This window comes from Schistocerca gregaria, chromosome 1 (assembly GCF_023897955.1).
Source record: "Schistocerca gregaria isolate iqSchGreg1 chromosome 1, iqSchGreg1.2, whole genome shotgun sequence".
Taxonomy (NCBI): domain Eukaryota; kingdom Metazoa; phylum Arthropoda; class Insecta; order Orthoptera; family Acrididae; genus Schistocerca; species Schistocerca gregaria.
In genome coordinates this window covers 2,633,784-2,651,619 of record NC_064920.1, presented here as the reverse complement: position 1 = coordinate 2,651,619, position 17,836 = coordinate 2,633,784, and the positions used below count along the sequence as shown (strand labels likewise).

The window sequence follows — 17,836 nt, the reverse complement described above, 5'->3', positions numbered from 1 at the left end:
GACTTTTGCAGCTATTTCTGCTTTCATTGACAGTGAAACCAAGAACCCATTGTATCAAAATTATGCTGCTGTTGTTAGTCTTCTTTTGGGAGCCTAGTGATTAATATGCCTGTTTCTGTACATCTAGGAAGACACACTGACTTAACCCCTTGCAGTCTTTTTAAACAGGTTTTTTCGCAGTCAGTAATTTATTACAGCGAAATGGCTCAAATTTTCTTGGGCAAAGTTAGCTGTGTCCAACTACCACAATATAAAATGTAAAAATAATTCCATATAGATTTGACATCATTGTCAAGGGTGTGGAGGGGGTTTTGTAGTGTTGTGCAAAATCTTCAGAGTCTGACATAAAGTAATTAACTGAGAATCATTACAACTTCAAAGCAAAATTTAAAATATGCTTTAATACCAAAGCACTTATAAATTATCTGATTCTTTAGATTCAAGGAGTGAACACAAGTTAGATGCATGACAAGTAGCAACATATTCTGCACTGCTAAATTGTTAAAGAAAAGGTACATCAGTAAAATCTCTCATGTTGTAGATAAATCCAACTCTCTGCTATATTGTTACTCACACAGGTGTCAGTTGTGGGACAGCCTCTGTGGTACTTGGATGGATAGAAAGTAATAAGTGGTAAGTTGAAGTCCAGGGTCCACAAGGCATGCTTAGATAATGCTACTGGCTGAACACTGACTGCAAAGGGCAGATGTCCAGGTCTGAGTTACAGTCTAGCACACAGTTTTCACTTTTCAAAAATTTTGATGAATTAGCTAATCAAAAAAAAAAAAAAAAAAAAGTTGAAGAGATAAGTTGAATATGTTGTAAGAATTAACAAGAAAATGGTACTGATGTATATGAAAAATGCAAGTTAAAGAAAAGTGGTAGGACAGATAGAATGTCAATTTCAAAAGCACTGATAATACATTATAAACAGAACTGGAATATGCTGTCCTACAAGAAGCTGAAAAATGGAATGAAATGGAAAAGAACTATGTTCTCCAATTACCTGCAATTTCCCAAGAGGAAATAATATTGATGATGCTGCAGCTATGTTTAAAATTTATTTAATCTTCACTGTGCACAAATGAAAGGAAATAATAATTGGAAATATATTGAATTTAGCATGTTGAATTTATTTATCTCAGAATCTGTACAAAATATTTTGACAGTATGTAACTATCAGCAACTACATCATTCATTTAACTTGAAAAAAATAACAGCTTTTGAATATTATTTTACATCATTATTACCAGATAACTGGAGTTACTTGTACAGTATTATAAACAATTGCAACAACATAATAGGCACATTACAAAATATATACAATATCCTTAACAAAAATAAGTGTGCATTTATGTAAACAATGTCAGCACTACCATTACAACTGGCTGTCATCACTTTTACATTCATTTCAATAACAAAAATTTAGCTTTGCAAAGGTAACAGCTGTATTTCACAGTGATGTTAGAATATGATGCTACTCACACAGGTTTTGTCTTTCTTTACAAGAGGAGCCGTGCAAACTCTGCAATGAAAATGAATCAGTGTTAATTTGACACAATATTTTTGTTATGTACTAATAACTGTAACATGTTTTTGAAACAAGATGATAAATTCTTTTGTATTTTGAATTTCATGAATGTATCAAACATCCTGGTTGAGAATTAAAAATTGCGAAGGAATAAAGGAAACGATTCACCAAAAGACAGAAGCTCTGTATTGTCGATGATAGATATGCAAACAAAAGGTATGGAGCTTTGCTAGCTTTTGGAATGAACTTCCTTTTTCAAGCTTGTAGGAAAAACATGCACACAAACACACACACACGCACGCACACTCGGGTGAGGCAGGGGTGCTGAGTGGGATGGAGTGAGGAATGAAGAGAGAGATGGGAGGCGTGGAAGGGGTTTGGGGAAAAGCATCTCGTGTCTCATGGGAGAGTGGAGAGCCATCTGTGGGCTAGTTAAGAGGTGAAGATTGATGGGGCAGGTGGCAGATGGCTGACAACTAGCTGACACGATTTGGGTGGGATACTGGGGCAAGTGCTGGTCCCCCCCCCTACCACACACAAACACACTATTGGGTGGGGGGAGCACCAAGTTAACTTATGTTCAGGACAGGGAGGTTACAGGAGTGAAGGATGTGCTGTAAGGATAGCTTCCATCTGCGCAGCACAGAAGAGCTCGTGGTGGGAGGGAGAATGCAGATGGCACAGGCTGTGAAGCAGCCATTGAAATCTCACATGTTGTGCTCCACTGCTTGTTGTGCCACTTTGCAGCCACTGCTAGAACCAACCACAAAAACATGCCCTCCTTGTCATCCAATACCATCTAGGACTGGAATGACTGCACCACATCCTTCATCAGGGTTTGATCATTTATCATCCCTGAAATGAGGGACATCCTATCCGAGATACTTCCTTTCCCTCCCAAAGTGGTGTTCTGCCACCCACCCACTCATCCTCCACCATATTCTAGTCCATCCCTATGCCACTCCCACACCAGTCCCCGGCGACTTTGATCGTAACCTCGGGGAAGACCCAGATGCAAGACCTGCCCAATACATCCACCCAGTGCCACCTACTCCTGTCCTTCCATAGGCTTATCCTACACCATCAGAGGCCAGGTGATCTGTGAAACAGCCATGTTGTATACCAGCTCTCTTGCAACCACTCCACAGCATTTTAGATTAGTATGACAACCAACCAACAGTCAACTAGAATGAATGTTCACCACCAAATTGTTGCCAAAAACAAGGATCCTCCCCACCAACACCAGCTACTCTCAACTGTGCAGATGGGAGCTAACCTTTACAGCACATCCTTCGCACCTGTAATCTCCCTGGCTAAACCTAAGGTAACTGGTTTTCCCCCACCCCCACCCAATAGTGTGTGTGTGTGTGTGTGTGTGTGTGTGTGTGTGTGTGTGTGTGTGTGTGTGTGTGTGTGAGCGCACGCACAAGCATGCATGTGTGTAGACGTTTTGCCTACAAGTTTGAAAAAGGAAGCTAATTCTGAAAGCTACCAAAGCTCTGTACCTTTCGTTTGTGTACCTATCGACTACGCAGCACTTCTGCCTCTTGGTGAATTTAATAAATGTGTAACTCAACAGATTTCATATGTTATAACAAAGAATGTTCTATGTCTTGTTACCTAATGCCATAGAGTGGCACTGACATACATCCTGAAGAATGCTTTTAGCTGTTAAACAATAGTAATATTAGGAATACACAATTTTTATCACAAAATAAGATTTACATAGACAAAAAAATTCTTTGTACTGTGTGCTTATTCACATGTGATGAAAAAGATCAAATTTTATTTTATCCTATCTTTTAAATTTAATGTAATGAAAAAAAATCACTTGGTCATTTATAAACTTATTGATGTGCTAAACCAATGTAATTGTCCTCCTTTACATTATGTTTAGTTATGTTTTATTTTGATTCACTAATTTTCTTGTATTATCAATTTTTTTTAAAAAAAACATTATAATACAGGATACTTAAATCTAATTATATTTATGGCTATGGTTATATTTTAGCAAACTGCTTGAGTGGAACCCATAAAAACAAATCTTAATTGTTTTGATTACTTTTTTTATTTTTTAAACATCTCTGGTCTTATATGAATACCTTGGTTTCATGACTTTGATTCCTAAACTTATATTCTGATTATCTGTAATGCACTGATCTTATTGTTGCTTTTTTAGTACCATAATATCTCTGGAGGTGTTTGGATTACCAGTGTGCCTGCAATCAGTGTGGTGTTGTCAGTTTGTCCCGGTGTCTGGCCTTACAGACTGTCAACAAGAGAAAATTGTTGCTTTTGCTCAGCTAGTGTACTCATGACTTTGGTTGGAAATCTACTAGGCATTTCTAGAGCTGACATATCTAGTGCTGCCATGATACTAGTAATGGGAAAACTTTTCTAGACTTCCTCAGAGAGGCAGGAGAGAATTAAGGAAGATTGTTACATCCAGTAAGAAGACCATTACCACTAAACCAACTACTGATCTTAATATATGTCTAGAGAATGAAAAGTCAATAAAAACAGTGTGACAGTAACTTCACAAAAAATACTTTCAAGGAAGACCTACTGCTGCCAAACTCCCCATAAATCTGGTGAACACAATGAAGAGGTTTTAGTAGTTCAAGGAACATGACAATTCTGTGACTAGCAATCTGTAGGGCACTAAACATTGTCCAATGAGTGTGATTTTGTATTAGCGGGGCTAGCTTGTATATAGTGAACATCCAGAGCTCCATACTATCCAGATAGTATTTTTCAAACTGTGAAGCATGGTGGAGGTTCTATGATTGTTTGAGCTGTCAAATAGTGATTTTTAATGCATACTAATTCAGTGATGAATTAGGAGATTACATATTTAAAAATGGCTGTGTTCCCACACACAACTGAAAATGCCCCATGTTGTAATGATAAATATGGTCATAGAACATTTGTAGGCCTCTGAAGTCATTAAATGTGATACTAATAAAGCCATTGTAGTCGCAATTAGAAGAGGGGTAAATGTAATGGTGGTTGCATTGAAGAGGACTCAAGATGTTTTGAATCCCAGAGGTGGCCCAGCGTATCAGTTATACGAGGCATGTGATCATATTACTGAAAATTCATTCTATTGTTTGTGTTTCACTCAAGATTTTCCATTATGATGTTCAATATTGTTTCAGAAAAGTTTACTAATGTACAATAAACGTCTGTCAGCTTCAAACAAATTCGAGGCAGTACTTCAGGACACAAAATGGTACATTACCTTCATAGTTGATCCTCCCATCTCGATCTACATCAGCCATAGCCAACATTTCATTCAGGTCTCCTTCTGTTACTGTCTCTCCTATCATATCCATGGCTGACTTGAGCTCATCCTGGAAGAGATAAGAGGTATAGTTAATTCATAGATTCACATCTGTTAGTTACTGAGTACTTAGTTATGCTTATATAACAATGAAAATAATCATTTTTGACAATATCTACTATCAAAATGGTGGCAGGAGAACATGTATATATAAAAAAAGATTTTACTTATGCAAGCTTTTGGTGCCAGTGGCTCCTTCTTCCATCAGAATGGTTGAAGGGGATGGAAGAGGGGTGAAGGGAAAGGAAGTGGAGAGCATTGTTTTTGGAAAAGTCACCCAGAACTTCACATCAGGGGAGACTTATGAGACAGGATGAGAAGGAAACACTGGTTGTTGGGGACTGCACTGGATGAGATTTGAAAATCTTCCACCTTCAAGCTCTCAGGTTTATGCTTAATTTAATATGGCACTGGAAAGTCCTTTGGGGAATATAAATAATGGAAAAGTAAATGAAACAACACAGTATCGTTAAGTTCATGACAGGCGCAGAAACTAAACTGGAAGAGTTAAACTGTAGTGTTGGCACAATGTAGCCATGCAGGGTGCTATAGCTGAGTGGTTGCCTTTTCCTTGTTTTATGTACCATCCAGAAATTTGCTTTACCAAACACACATACACAATTTCCTTTACTCCTTCTGTTATTTATACTTAATTTAATTTAATAATAGTGTAAAGTCCTAGATCTAGAATGAAGGGACTTTGTTATCCTGGACTGTTTAAGCATCAGCAAACATTAATAGGTCTAGAACATAAAATAAAGAAACATCCAAACAAGTCAGCCTCTCTGTATCCTTACCTTAGTGATGTAGCCATTGCAGTCTCTGTCAAACACCCTGAAGGCAGCAATCAAGTCCTTGGTGACATCGTCATCTCCCTCAGTGTCCTGTGTCAAGGCCTGGATACGTGCCACCCACTGGAGGAACTCAGCCTCATTGATGAGCCCATTTTCTGAACCACAGAGAATATATTCTGAATGAGACTGATAAGTACTGTGTGTGGGTCATACTGTAATTATAGACTGGCCAATGATTATGAGATGCTGGAAATGAAAGTAAAAAACAAAGGAAAATCCAGGATGGAATAAAAACAACATTATGAAAAGAATCAATTGCTCTTCTCCATACAGACATAGGTGCTTGTGTGAATGTGTGTGTATTTTCTACTACAGAAAATGTCTTTTGGCATAAATATTATCTGTGTAGCAGTCTTTTTGTTGTGCTGGTCTGCAATTAAACCTCTCCTCAATATGGTGATTAACAATCGATCCTTTTTATAATAAAGTAAAAATAAAGGTAGATAACACAAAAATGTTAGTGGCACACAGTACAAATAAAACTGATTTTTTTTCTCTTCTTCCTCTGTCTAGAAGAAGAAGAAGCAATATCAGCTATATTCATTGAAGCAAATGAAATATTTATTGCATGGAACCTCCTCTATGCAGGCAGCATCATCTGTCAGGAATTATTTGTGGTTTTGGCCATTTTGTAGAGTGCTGTTACAATATCATAAATAAATAAATTATTTATTGTTAATATTTATCCAGTCAACAGATAGAAATACAACGGTAATGAAATGAGGATATATGTAGGAACAGCTCATCAGAATATTCAGGGATACTTCCTGGTGCAGCCATATTGAGACATGGTCTGCAGTAATGAAAAATGCACTCTGCATTTATTAATTTTATCTTTTTACTATCTTTGTTCTGGAGAGTTAAAGCATGTTGTAATTTACTTGAGATCTGAAACAGATTAACTAAAAATATTAATACTATAGAATGTCCACAAGTTTGATTGTTTGATTTATGTTTAGTTTATGAGACATTTGTACTTTCTTCTAAAGAAAATGATACAGAAGGGGAGCAATAGTACAATTTTTGACAATTTTATGAAGTAATTCTTGGCAGGCTCTTAACAATTGATCAGAGAAGATGTCACAATTACATAATCTTATTCTTATAACAAAAGTTTCTACCAGAGCCATTGTCACTGCGTGCATATTAATTCACAATTTATTTGCAAAATGAAATAGAATCTAGACATTTCTGTCAGGCAAATTTTAAATGATTTGTCTGACCACAAGGACAGTTGCTGACACCAAAGTCAAACAGTGTCTCTCAAAATGCAGTTGCACAACCACATCAACAGATAACGAAACTCCTGAAATGTGATTGGAATGGGAAGAAACCATAGCATGTGGTACAGTGACAAGTACTCCATGCCACGCACTTCATAGTGGTTTGCAGAATCTGAACATAGATGTAGCAAACCTTTTTTTATTCATAATGTGACAATAGTGATCCACATTACCAAATTATGATTTTTTTCTGCACTATATATGAAGTGTACAAATATTTCTGCAAAAAATATTAAGATATATTTTCCACTTCTGTTGGATCAAAAGCTGGTGTATAAACCATAAATTTTCCAATAAAAATAAATCACTAGAAAGATAATAATATTTAGAAATATCTTTCCTCACTTTCTGAGATTAAACATGAGTTAGAAGAGGAGGAAAGTGACTAGGAGACAATCTTTCAAGGTTGCAGATGCATAACAGTGCATCCAATAAGGCTTCAGATCCTTGATATGTACAGGGTGATTATAATTAAAGTTAAACTGTTAGAGCAGTGTAGAAATAACACCTCTGGTCAGAATGATGTCAAATTACAATGTAATATTATCGGAGAAGGGGGAAAACGTGTGGCAGAAGAAAAAAAATAGTGTGAAAATTGATCAAAAGATGGCACTGTATGTGTGAGAATATGTAAATGAAAACACCTGTCATATGCACGACCTATTAAAGCTCTTATAAACACACTGGGTACATGGCTTTGACTCCTTTCGCGTCTACAACATTCCCCATGACTGTCTCACAGCAGGATCGGTCTATAATGATGATTGCACACGTCACTCTGCAGAAGTTCCAGACATTTAAGGTATTGGTCTGATGACTGCCACCTCAGAATAGTTAAAAACCAATGAGAGTGATGCTTTTTATACAGTTTTTGGCTTCAGGACAATTAAAAACTGATTTTTCCCATCTGATGTGATATGACCTTGCTGTGATGGATGGGCTTATGTAACTAACAGTATCACACCTGTACACCTATGCACACTGATTAGTACAGTTTGTTTAATGTCAAATGTACACCTTTTGCACTGCTATATGATTCATTTATCTTTTGTAGTTGACCACTATTAAATTATGATGATTACAGTGCTATCTATTGGTACATTTTCTAACTAGTTATTTTTCTTCTGTCCTACATTTTCCCCATTCTCTGATAATATTTCATTGCAATTTGATGTCATCCTGACCAGTGGTGTCATTTTTACAGTGGTCTGAAAGTTTAATTATAATCATCTCATATGTATTATGATTTCAGACAGAAGAAACTAAAAATTAGTTCTAACATCAATGGCATGAGAAGTAGGCTATTCAAAGTGTCTGAAGACATGGTATCCATTACTTTAAGGATATAATCAAGAGTAAAGGTACTCAACTGCAAAGCAACTTGAAGGATAAGTTAGTGCTTTACAATATTGTACTAAGAAAAGTGTAAATGAAGCATGAGAGTCCGTCAATGAAATATCACTGACATTTGCAGTTCATTACCAGTGATTAACCTTCTGTCAGGTGTGGTGTTCTCCACAAAAACTTAGCGCTTGGTGTACCCAATTGATCAAATTGCTTATTCTTAAGTATCTTTACGGAAAGACAAAAGAGTACAACGATGACATTAATCATTCAATTGTTTCTCATCACTGTTGGTCAGTGGTAACAAACTATGAATTTTATCACAATCAGGGCAAAAAGTATCAGTGTTAATGGAACGGCTTGGCTTTTGTTTCATTCTGCAACAATATTTTGTCAGTCTTTACCGTGTTGATATTACACATTTTTCTTTTGTCCCCAGTTTTGTCTCCTTTATTTCTGCTTTTGCCTTCTGCTTTTTCTTCACACAGTGTCCGACAACACTTTTAAACTCCACTGAAAATCCATATGAATTCCTGAGGTGTCCAAACATGTTTGGACCAAATGAGGCAAAAGCAGCACATGAGATGGATGGTTCAGGAACCCTTTTCTTCTTATACAGTTTTCATTGTTGCTAATATAAATTACTTGTGCACTGATTTCACTCGTATTGATCATTGGATAAAATGTAACCACGGACCAATGGCACAAATTTCTTGCAACATTGTATGAAGTGGTCAACGTATCCATAATGGCAGCTCCACAGTTGGTGCCATTATACACTCCTGGAAATGGAAAAAAGAACACATTGCCACCGGTGTGTCAGACCCACCATACTTGCTCCAGACACTGCGAGAGGGCTGTACAAGCAATGATCACACGCACAGCACAGCGGACACACCAGGAACTGCGGTGTTGGCCGTCGAATGGCGCTAGCTGAGCAGCATTTTTGCACCGCCGCCGTCAGTGTCAGCTAGTTTGCCGTGGCATACGGAGCTCCATCGCAGTCTTTAACACTGGTAGCATGCCGCGACAGTGTGGACGTAAACCGTATGTGCAGTTGACGGACTTTGAGCGAGGGCGTATAGTGGGCATGCGGGAGGCCGGGTGGACGTACCGCCGAATTGCTCAACACGTGGGGCGTGAGGTCTCCACAGTACATCGATATTGTCGCCAGTGGTCGGCGGAAGGTGCACGTGCCCGTCGACCTGGGACCGGACCGCAGCGATGCACGGATGCACGCCAAGACCGTAGGATCCTACGCAGTGCCGTAGGGGACCGCACCGCCACTTCCCAGCAAATGAGGGACACTGTTGCTCCTGGGGTATCGGCGAGGACCATTCGCAACCGTCTCCATGAAGCTGGGCTACGGTGCCGCACACCGTTAGGCCGTCTTCCGCTCACGCCCCAACATCGTGGAGCCCGCCTCCAGTGGTGTCGCGACAGGCATGAATGGAGGGACGAATGGAGACGTGTCGTCTTCAGCGATGAGAGTCACTTCTGCCTTGGTGCCAATGATGGTCGTATGCGTGTTTGGTGCCGTGCAGGTGAGCACCACAATCAGGACTGCATACGACCGAGGCACACAGGGCCAACACCCGGCATCATGGTGTGGGGAGCGATCTCCTACACTGGCCGTACACCTCTGGTGATCGTCGAGGGGACACTGAATAGTAGACGGTACATCCAAACCGTCATCGAACCCATCGTTCTACCATTCCTAGACCGGCGAGGGAACTTGTTGTTCCAACAGAACAATGCATGTCCGCATGTATCCCGTGCCACCCAACGTGCTCTAGAAGGTGTAAGTCAACTACACTGGGCAGCAAGATCTCCGGATCTGTCCCCCATTGAGCATGCTTGGGACTGGATGAGCGTCGTCTCACGTGGTCTGCACGTCCAGCACGAACGCTGGTCCAACTGAGGCGCCAGGTGGAAATGGCATGGCAAGCCGTTCCACAGGACTACATCCAGCAACTCTACGATCGTCTCCATGGGAGAATAGCAGCCTGCATTGCTGCGAAAGGTGGATATACACTGTACTAGTGCCGACATTGTGCATGCTCTGTTGCCTGTGTCTATGTGCCTGTGGTTCTGTCAGTGTGATCATGTGATTCCTGGGACAATGAATTCACGGTGTTCTTATTTCAATTTCCAGGAGTGTAATATGTTACAATGTATGTCTTGCGTGTATCTCCTGTATCAGAGTCTACTGAATTATTCTTATGCAAGCTTGATTCCAGGGTAACTCATTTAACTTTTTTGAGAACATAGGAAAGTAGAATACAGGCTTCCTTGAATCCAAAAAGCTAACTGTGGACAGCTCTTCCTTACTGGTAGGCAATTCTCAAGTTTTTTTTTCTTCTTCATCATCAACAAAAGATAGAGTTTTTGTTCTTGACTCTTCTATCAAGTAGTCCTCTAAGCTTTACGTGTTACTGCTGTTAACATCAGCTAAACATAAGAGACTAGTGAAGGCTTTCAGTCCCATAACATCTGTTGGTTTTATGTCTTTCTCATGATGAAATAAAACTTTTAACATTCTCAAATATTGATTTGTATGCAAAGCTGTGTGAACAAAATGAAGTCATCTCTGACGAAATTCCAGCATTCCAAAGGGGTTTTCATGATTCTCACTGGACCTGTAGGTCTAGATAACTTTCAGATAATATTGCGGCCCTGATCTGTACTCTCTGTGATGGTGGAACTTTATTCCATTTTGTCTCTTTGTGCCTTCCAAAAAATGTAGTAATGGTTGTTATTGTCAAGTACTTCCTAATCATCTTTACTGTCATCTTCCTCTTTCTGAATCTTCCTGCTGAACTTCATCATCACAGCCTGTTTCTACTATGTCTTCAAAATCCATATTAATTTCAATATTATCCTCCACAAACTACAACATTTGGATTTATTCAAAATGTTTTGGGTTGAGGAGATTACATTGTCTGATCAAAAGTATCTGGACATGGCTATGTAATGTGCAATTGCCACAAGATATCATGCCTGCCAGTATGAAGGGAGGCAGGGAGTATTGAGTTCCCCAACAACACCCTCTCAATAAATTCCCAGTTGGGAGACATAGAAACCCAACACAACAAAAATACTAATAAAGATGCGAACAGCATAACACAACCCAAATGCCTCAAAAGAACAACAAGATGCTTTCAAGCAGCCCAGCCCCTCCACACAAGGGAAAGGGAATGAAACATTAAAAAAATAACTAAAAAATTGTGTTGGCAGCAGAAAGGCAGCAGCAGCAGAAGGGGTCGGTCCAGAGAATTCAGTGACTTTATACTTGTGCTGCTTGCTGGAAGTCGTCTGAGCAACACATCCATCAGACACATTTCAATCCTTCTAAAGCCACCCAGGGTGACTACTGGCGATGTGATTATGAAGTGTAAAAATGCACAAACAACGACAGATAAACCAAGACCAAGCAGACTTCATATAGTGACAAGCAGGAACTGTTGAGCATTGCATTTCAGTGGGTGGTTGTAAAAAATCATGAGATCAGCAGGTGGAACCACTAGTCACTTCTAAAGTGCTCCATCAGTCCATACCTGAACCCAATGGAACATCTCTTGAATAAGTTAGAACATCTTTACTCCAGCCCCCAACACTCAATATCACTACCTTCTCTGGATTTGTCACTTGAGGAAGAACTGGGTGTCATTCCTCCACAGACATTCAGACGCCTCCCCAACAGAGTTCAAGCCATCATACAGGAAGTAAAGGGCAGACACATGACATAACAATGTCCACCAACAGGAGTCCCGATACCTTTGATCAGGTGGTGTTACCAAAGCCAGCCAGTCATATGCATCCTAAGTCAATTGTGCGCAGTACATCAATTTGATGCTTGATATTCAGACACCCATCATATGTGATTACACATTCCAGGAAAAAAAAAATGTGTTTTACAAAGTGTGATTGGAAAGTTTTAAGAATGGATCTGCTACTGCTTACTGGTTTCGCAGCCAGGTACACGGTGGGTGGGGAGTGAGTCATTGCCTTGTCCTTGAATGCCCTCTGACAGGAAACTGCATTTCCTTTATTCATTTCATTGTGGTAGCTGGCTGAGTGCAGGTCTGTTAGGGCTTGTTGCCAAATTCTGTCTGTGTGAAAATGGTCTTAACAATGAACCAATGAGTTTATTTGAACTTCTGTTTTAAAACCAAAAAATCAACCTCTGAGACTTACAGACTATTAAAAACAGCTTTTCGAGATAATTGTATGCGCCAATCAGATGTTTTTGTCTGGTTCAACAGATTTAAAAATGGTCACGAATCATTTGAAGATGGACCACGGTCTGGCTGTCCTTCCACCTCAAAAACGAATGATTTAGTATGCTCTGCTCATGGACTTACAATTAGGGAGATGGCTGATGAACTTAATTTAAGTTTCTATGCAGTTCAGTCAATTTTAACTGAAGATCTGAACATGTGTCGAGCATCCGCAAAATTCATTCCAAAAGTGATGAAAAGCTACCAGAGACAATACCGACTTGAAGTGTGCCAAGGACTGATTAATCAGACTAAAGATGACCCATATTTGTTAAATAGGGTAATTACAGGTGACAAATTGTGGGTATATGGATACGATCTTAAAACCAAAATGCTGTCTTCGCAGTGGAAGACTCCAGGTTCACCATGACTGAAAACAGCACGTCAAAGTTTGTTGTAGGTGAAGACAATGTTGGTGACTTTTTTGATTCTACCAGTATTGTGTATCATGAATTTATAGGAATACTAAAATTGTGTCCTTGAGCGTTTGTGCGAAAAGGTGCGGAAGAAAAGGCGTGCATTGTGGAAAGACAGGAGTTGGGTGCTACACCATGACAATGCTCCAGCTCATTGTGCCTTCTCCATCATTAAATTTTTGATGAAATTGAAAATTCCTGTGCTTCCACAACCACCATATTCCTCTGATTTGGCCCCTGCTGACTCCTACATGTTACCTAAACTGAAATTTTCACTGAAAAGGAAGCAATTTGACTCGACTGAAGACATCCAGACAAATACGGAGAACGTCCTTGACACACTTCAGGAAAAACATTTCCAGGAATGTTTCCAAAAGTGGAAACACTGTTGGAGTCAGTGTGTTCAGTTAGGTGACTACTTTGAAGGAGATGCATTACAGTAGCATGTAATTACCACCACCTTTTCAATCACACCTTGTACATTCTAAAGTACCTTTGTACTGTTTATAACGTTATGGTGATAACCAAATAAATGTATTGTTCGGAGGAATTGGGAATGGGAGTAGTATAACAAACTGAGCAATTGGCACAAATCTCGACAACAGAGCAGTTGCTCTGACACCTAAGTATACAACAATGGAAAAGTGAAGTTACTGGTGGGAAGGTATCATTGCTATCAATGGTTGAGAAATAAATGACAGACAATTTCGGATATATCAGATTGATCAGCCCAAAGGAAAGTTAAAATAACACAAAATTTCATAATAGCTCTTCAACATAACAACCTACCTCATATTCAAAGATGTCTCTGTCTCAACTGGTTTTCATAAACAAACTTTTGAATATATGTCTATGATGAGACTCATTTATGCCAAAACTATAGCATTCACCAATGACTGTAAAAAATAGTTTAAATAAAATCTGTCATGAAAGGATCAAAGATGTGGAAGAAGAAAAAAGTTCTACAAAACATGCTAACTATGAAAAAAGGTGCAACAAAATCATATTTATGGGTGTTTATTTCTCATTTTCACCTCATGATAACTGGGTTATAACCATTAAAAAACACATAAAAATGTAAGATGCAGCGTCTAAAAATTTGACATGCTCGTACTAATCAAAGAAATTTGACATGCTCGTACTAATCAAAGGCAGATCCTTCACCAGAATAAATGCATCACAGATTATAGCTGAATAGCTTACACTTAAGTCTGGGTCAAATACGATCTCATTCTCACATTATGCAACATGAAAGAAATAAAAGTGGCCCCCTGGTGCCAGCAAGAGACAGTCAATGGTTATACACTAAATGAAGCAATGCACATAAAATTTCTTAGAGTCATTGGGTATAAAAAGCTAAAATGGAGTCAGTTTATGGATAAGTTGATCTCCCATTTCGCTTAGCTCAAGAATACAGTGCTAAATTACATTGCATATCTTCACTCCTTGTTGTCTTGTGAGGAATGTAGCTAAAGTAAAGAAAACATTCATTTAGAAGAAGCAAGCTACCCAGACATCTTGTAGATGATTCTTCACAGATCCTGGGAACCATAAACTCACATTTCAATAGTTTCATTCCTTAATAACAGTTGTTGCTAATACAGGAACTCTCTTTCATTAGTCAGGTGATTTACATAAACATAATACAAGACAGAGAAATAATTCCTATGTACACCATATTTCCTTTTCTAGGGTTCAAGGTTGAATTATTATATTAATTCAAGAAACCCTGTAAATTTAAAATGTACCATATTAATCAATCTTTCTACAAATTGCCTAAGTTTGGGGGTAAAGGATCCTGTTTGGTGCATGAAAATACCAATTTCTATTAAGAGAAGATCTCTGTTAGATGCTCAACTTGAAACAGAAAACAAACAGCAACTTTTCAATAAAAGTGAAGAAGAAGCAGATCTTGTTTTTTTATTACTTTTTCTTATTAAAATGGAAACGTATGTACAAAGAAACCAACAGCTTCCCTTATAATTTCACCATATTAAATTTAGCCTCAGTAAACCCAAATAATTCACAGCAATTTACCATAGTTAATTGTAAATGTTCTAATAGATGCTTTCCTTTGTTTAACATGATTCATTCCACATCCTTGAAGCTTTTCCTTCATGATGGAAAGTAAGGTAAGTTAGTTATGGATATACACTGCCTGACAAAACACTGAAACATTTACAAGAGTAGGGAGAAACAAAATGAAATTTCATGAGTTTAAGGGGTTATGCGATCTTATTTCAAAATCAAGCCAAATTTACAAATAACTTGACAGCATACTCCTATTTATCAGAATTTATCAGGCCTTTACAAATGTCTGCTTGTGTCTGTGTATGTGCGGGTGGATATGTGTGTGTGTGCGAGTGTACACCTATCCTTTTTTCCCCCTAAGGGAAGTCTTTCAGCTCCCGGGATTGGAATGACTCCTTACCCTCTCCCTTAAAACCCACATCCTTTCGTCTTTCCCTCTCCTTCCCTCTTTCCTGAAGAAGCAACCGTCGGTTGCGAAACTAGAAATTCTGTGTGTGTGTTTGTGTGTTTTATTTATTGTGCCTATCTACCGGCGCTTTCCCGCTTTGTAAGTCTTGGAATCTTTGTTTTTAATATATTTTTTCCATGTGGAAGTTTCTTTCTATTTTATTTATTTATCAGAATAATATTACACCTCCTCTGGTCTGGATCCATGCACTCAATTTGTTGGGAAGGGTGTCATAAAGCCATGTACCATCTCCTGAGGCAAGTTGGCCCACAGCTGTTATAGCTAGAGTCAGATATTCTCAAAACTGGCCCTGGGAAGGGGTTGATACCCTAACTGGCCCCTCACATTTATCGGGGACTGATCTGGGGATCTTGCTGGCCATGAAACTACCTCATCATCACACAGGCAGTCTATATAGACACATCATGCACATACCGCATTGTTTGTTGACACACGGAACAACAATACTGTCACAAGAGAGCTAACATATGAGGATGCAAGATGTATGTGCCATCGGAGTTCAAGCTGGAATAGACCATTCCAGTGGCAGTACTGAACCACAAACGTTGATGTCAGTGTTGCAACTAGGTGGCATTTTCATTGTCTCCCATTGCAAAGTGGCTCCATGCATGAGTGGACTGTGTCACTGCCACTTACCGTTCTACGTATACCAAGGCGTTCATGGTTCTCATGGTACCGAGCCCCTAGGGTGTGGCTCATTGGGCATGCTTCATCGGGTCTGCTGGACCCCACATGACTGCTATCAGCCTCTCATGGAAACTCAAATTGCATTGATTTGACGCCAGTGGGTTGGTATCGATACATGATGCCACATGATAACATGGCAATAGCGGGAAGGCCTTTGTAGAACAGTGATGCTGAGATTGACAATTCCTGTGTCTTAAGGTAAATATACGTTACAGAACTGAGGCACTGATAAGTTGACAGGTACATAAATAAGAGCATGCTTTCACATGCTTGCATACACACACACACACACACACACACACACACACACACACACACACAAAAGGTTGCTTTGCCCCAGCCAGCCCCACTACCATCTGACACTTTTTCCAGAGAAGTGTTACTGGTGGAAGAAGGATACCGATGAGACTACATACTTTGAGTCAAAAGCCGATCATTCATCCCCTGAGGCCAGGCTGGCTGCAACCTGAAAGTTCTGAATGTTGAAACAATTTTGAGGGTAGCTCAGAACTCTAGAAAGCAAGTCGTGTGCTTTATTTAGTGATGCAACAAACTTACTCTTGCAGTAGAGAAAGCACATAAGGGTTTACAGGTGCGTTCCAATGTGTGGGTGTTGAATTCTGATCGGTTTCACTGGTTCTTTGTATGTGATTTTTGTGACCTTGTGAGCGAGCACATAAATTGCAGGCATTGGCCTTACATAAGACGATGTCGCCATTAGCTAGCTGGATCTAGTGTTTCAGGGAAGTGATGGACATGACAAGGATCAATTAATCTGCATTCTGTTTGCGGAAATTTGAAGTGTTTTCATTTCGGTGTATCATTCGAATTATGTAGTTGTGAACTACTACCCTGTTTTATCTCCATGAAGATTTCTCCAGAAATTACAAGGATCCATTTAGAGACGGTATGTTAACTTTTAGCGTTTGGCATTCATCTGTTGTTGAAGAAAAAAAAAAAAAAAGCCTCCGCCCGAACAGGCAGTGAAGGGCCAACGGTACCGACCGGTCGCCGTGTCATCCTCAGTCCACAGCCGTCGTCTGTTGTTAACCCTAGTGCATATTCTGAATTCATACATAATAAGCGTCTCCATGCCATTCAGCAAGGATTCCAAAACCATGTCAAGCAATACCCAGTTCGCGCTCTTCTCTCCCGGTAATTTTGTTTGCGTGGCCCTGCATAGGGTTATGACTTAAAATCAAAGAACCGCGTTAGCTACCGGTAAATGAATGTCATTAGTTTCATATAGATTACACGATTTAAGCAGCAGGGACCACTTGCCGGCGTACTACGGGGCCTACAGGCGTAAGCGGAGTGCCTGACCTCGACCCTCTAACAATGCGAGCCGTGGATCAAAGGCGTGGCGCTTCGGCAGCGCCTCACTTCTTGGCTCGGCTGTAGCGTCAGTCCATCCCAACACCAGTTCCTGATCGTAACATTCACGTACAGAAAAAAAAGCGGCTTAGGACTGAAATTCGATAGCTCAGTCAACTTTGCACGTTCCTCGTGAAGTAATGTCTCTATTATCGAAAATGTTATCAAAATTCCTGCAGTAGTTCTTTAGACTAACAGTCATACATAGGCAGAAAAAGGTAGCA

At 39.5% G+C, this 17,836-nt stretch overlaps 1 protein-coding gene across 6 annotated transcripts in view; it reads right to left on the bottom strand.

The window, feature by feature from the left end:
* Positions 1 to 1,112: 1,112 nt before the first annotated feature.
* The window catches only part of LOC126319460 (calcium-binding protein E63-1), a 575,661-nt gene continuing 558,937 nt past the window's right edge, over positions 1,113 to 17,836 (bottom strand). For all 6 annotated transcript variants that reach the window (XM_049993518.1, XM_049993519.1, XM_049993603.1 and 3 more), the window contains 3 exons: positions 5,672 to 5,823; positions 4,773 to 4,884; positions 1,113 to 1,525 (listed from right to left, as the gene is read on the bottom strand). In XM_049993518.1, coding sequence (XP_049849475.1) covers positions 1,503 to 1,525; positions 4,773 to 4,884; positions 5,672 to 5,823 — 287 coding nt within the window. In that variant the 3' untranslated portion in view covers positions 1,113 to 1,502. The remainder of the gene's footprint in view (positions 1,526 to 4,772; positions 4,885 to 5,671; positions 5,824 to 17,836) is intronic.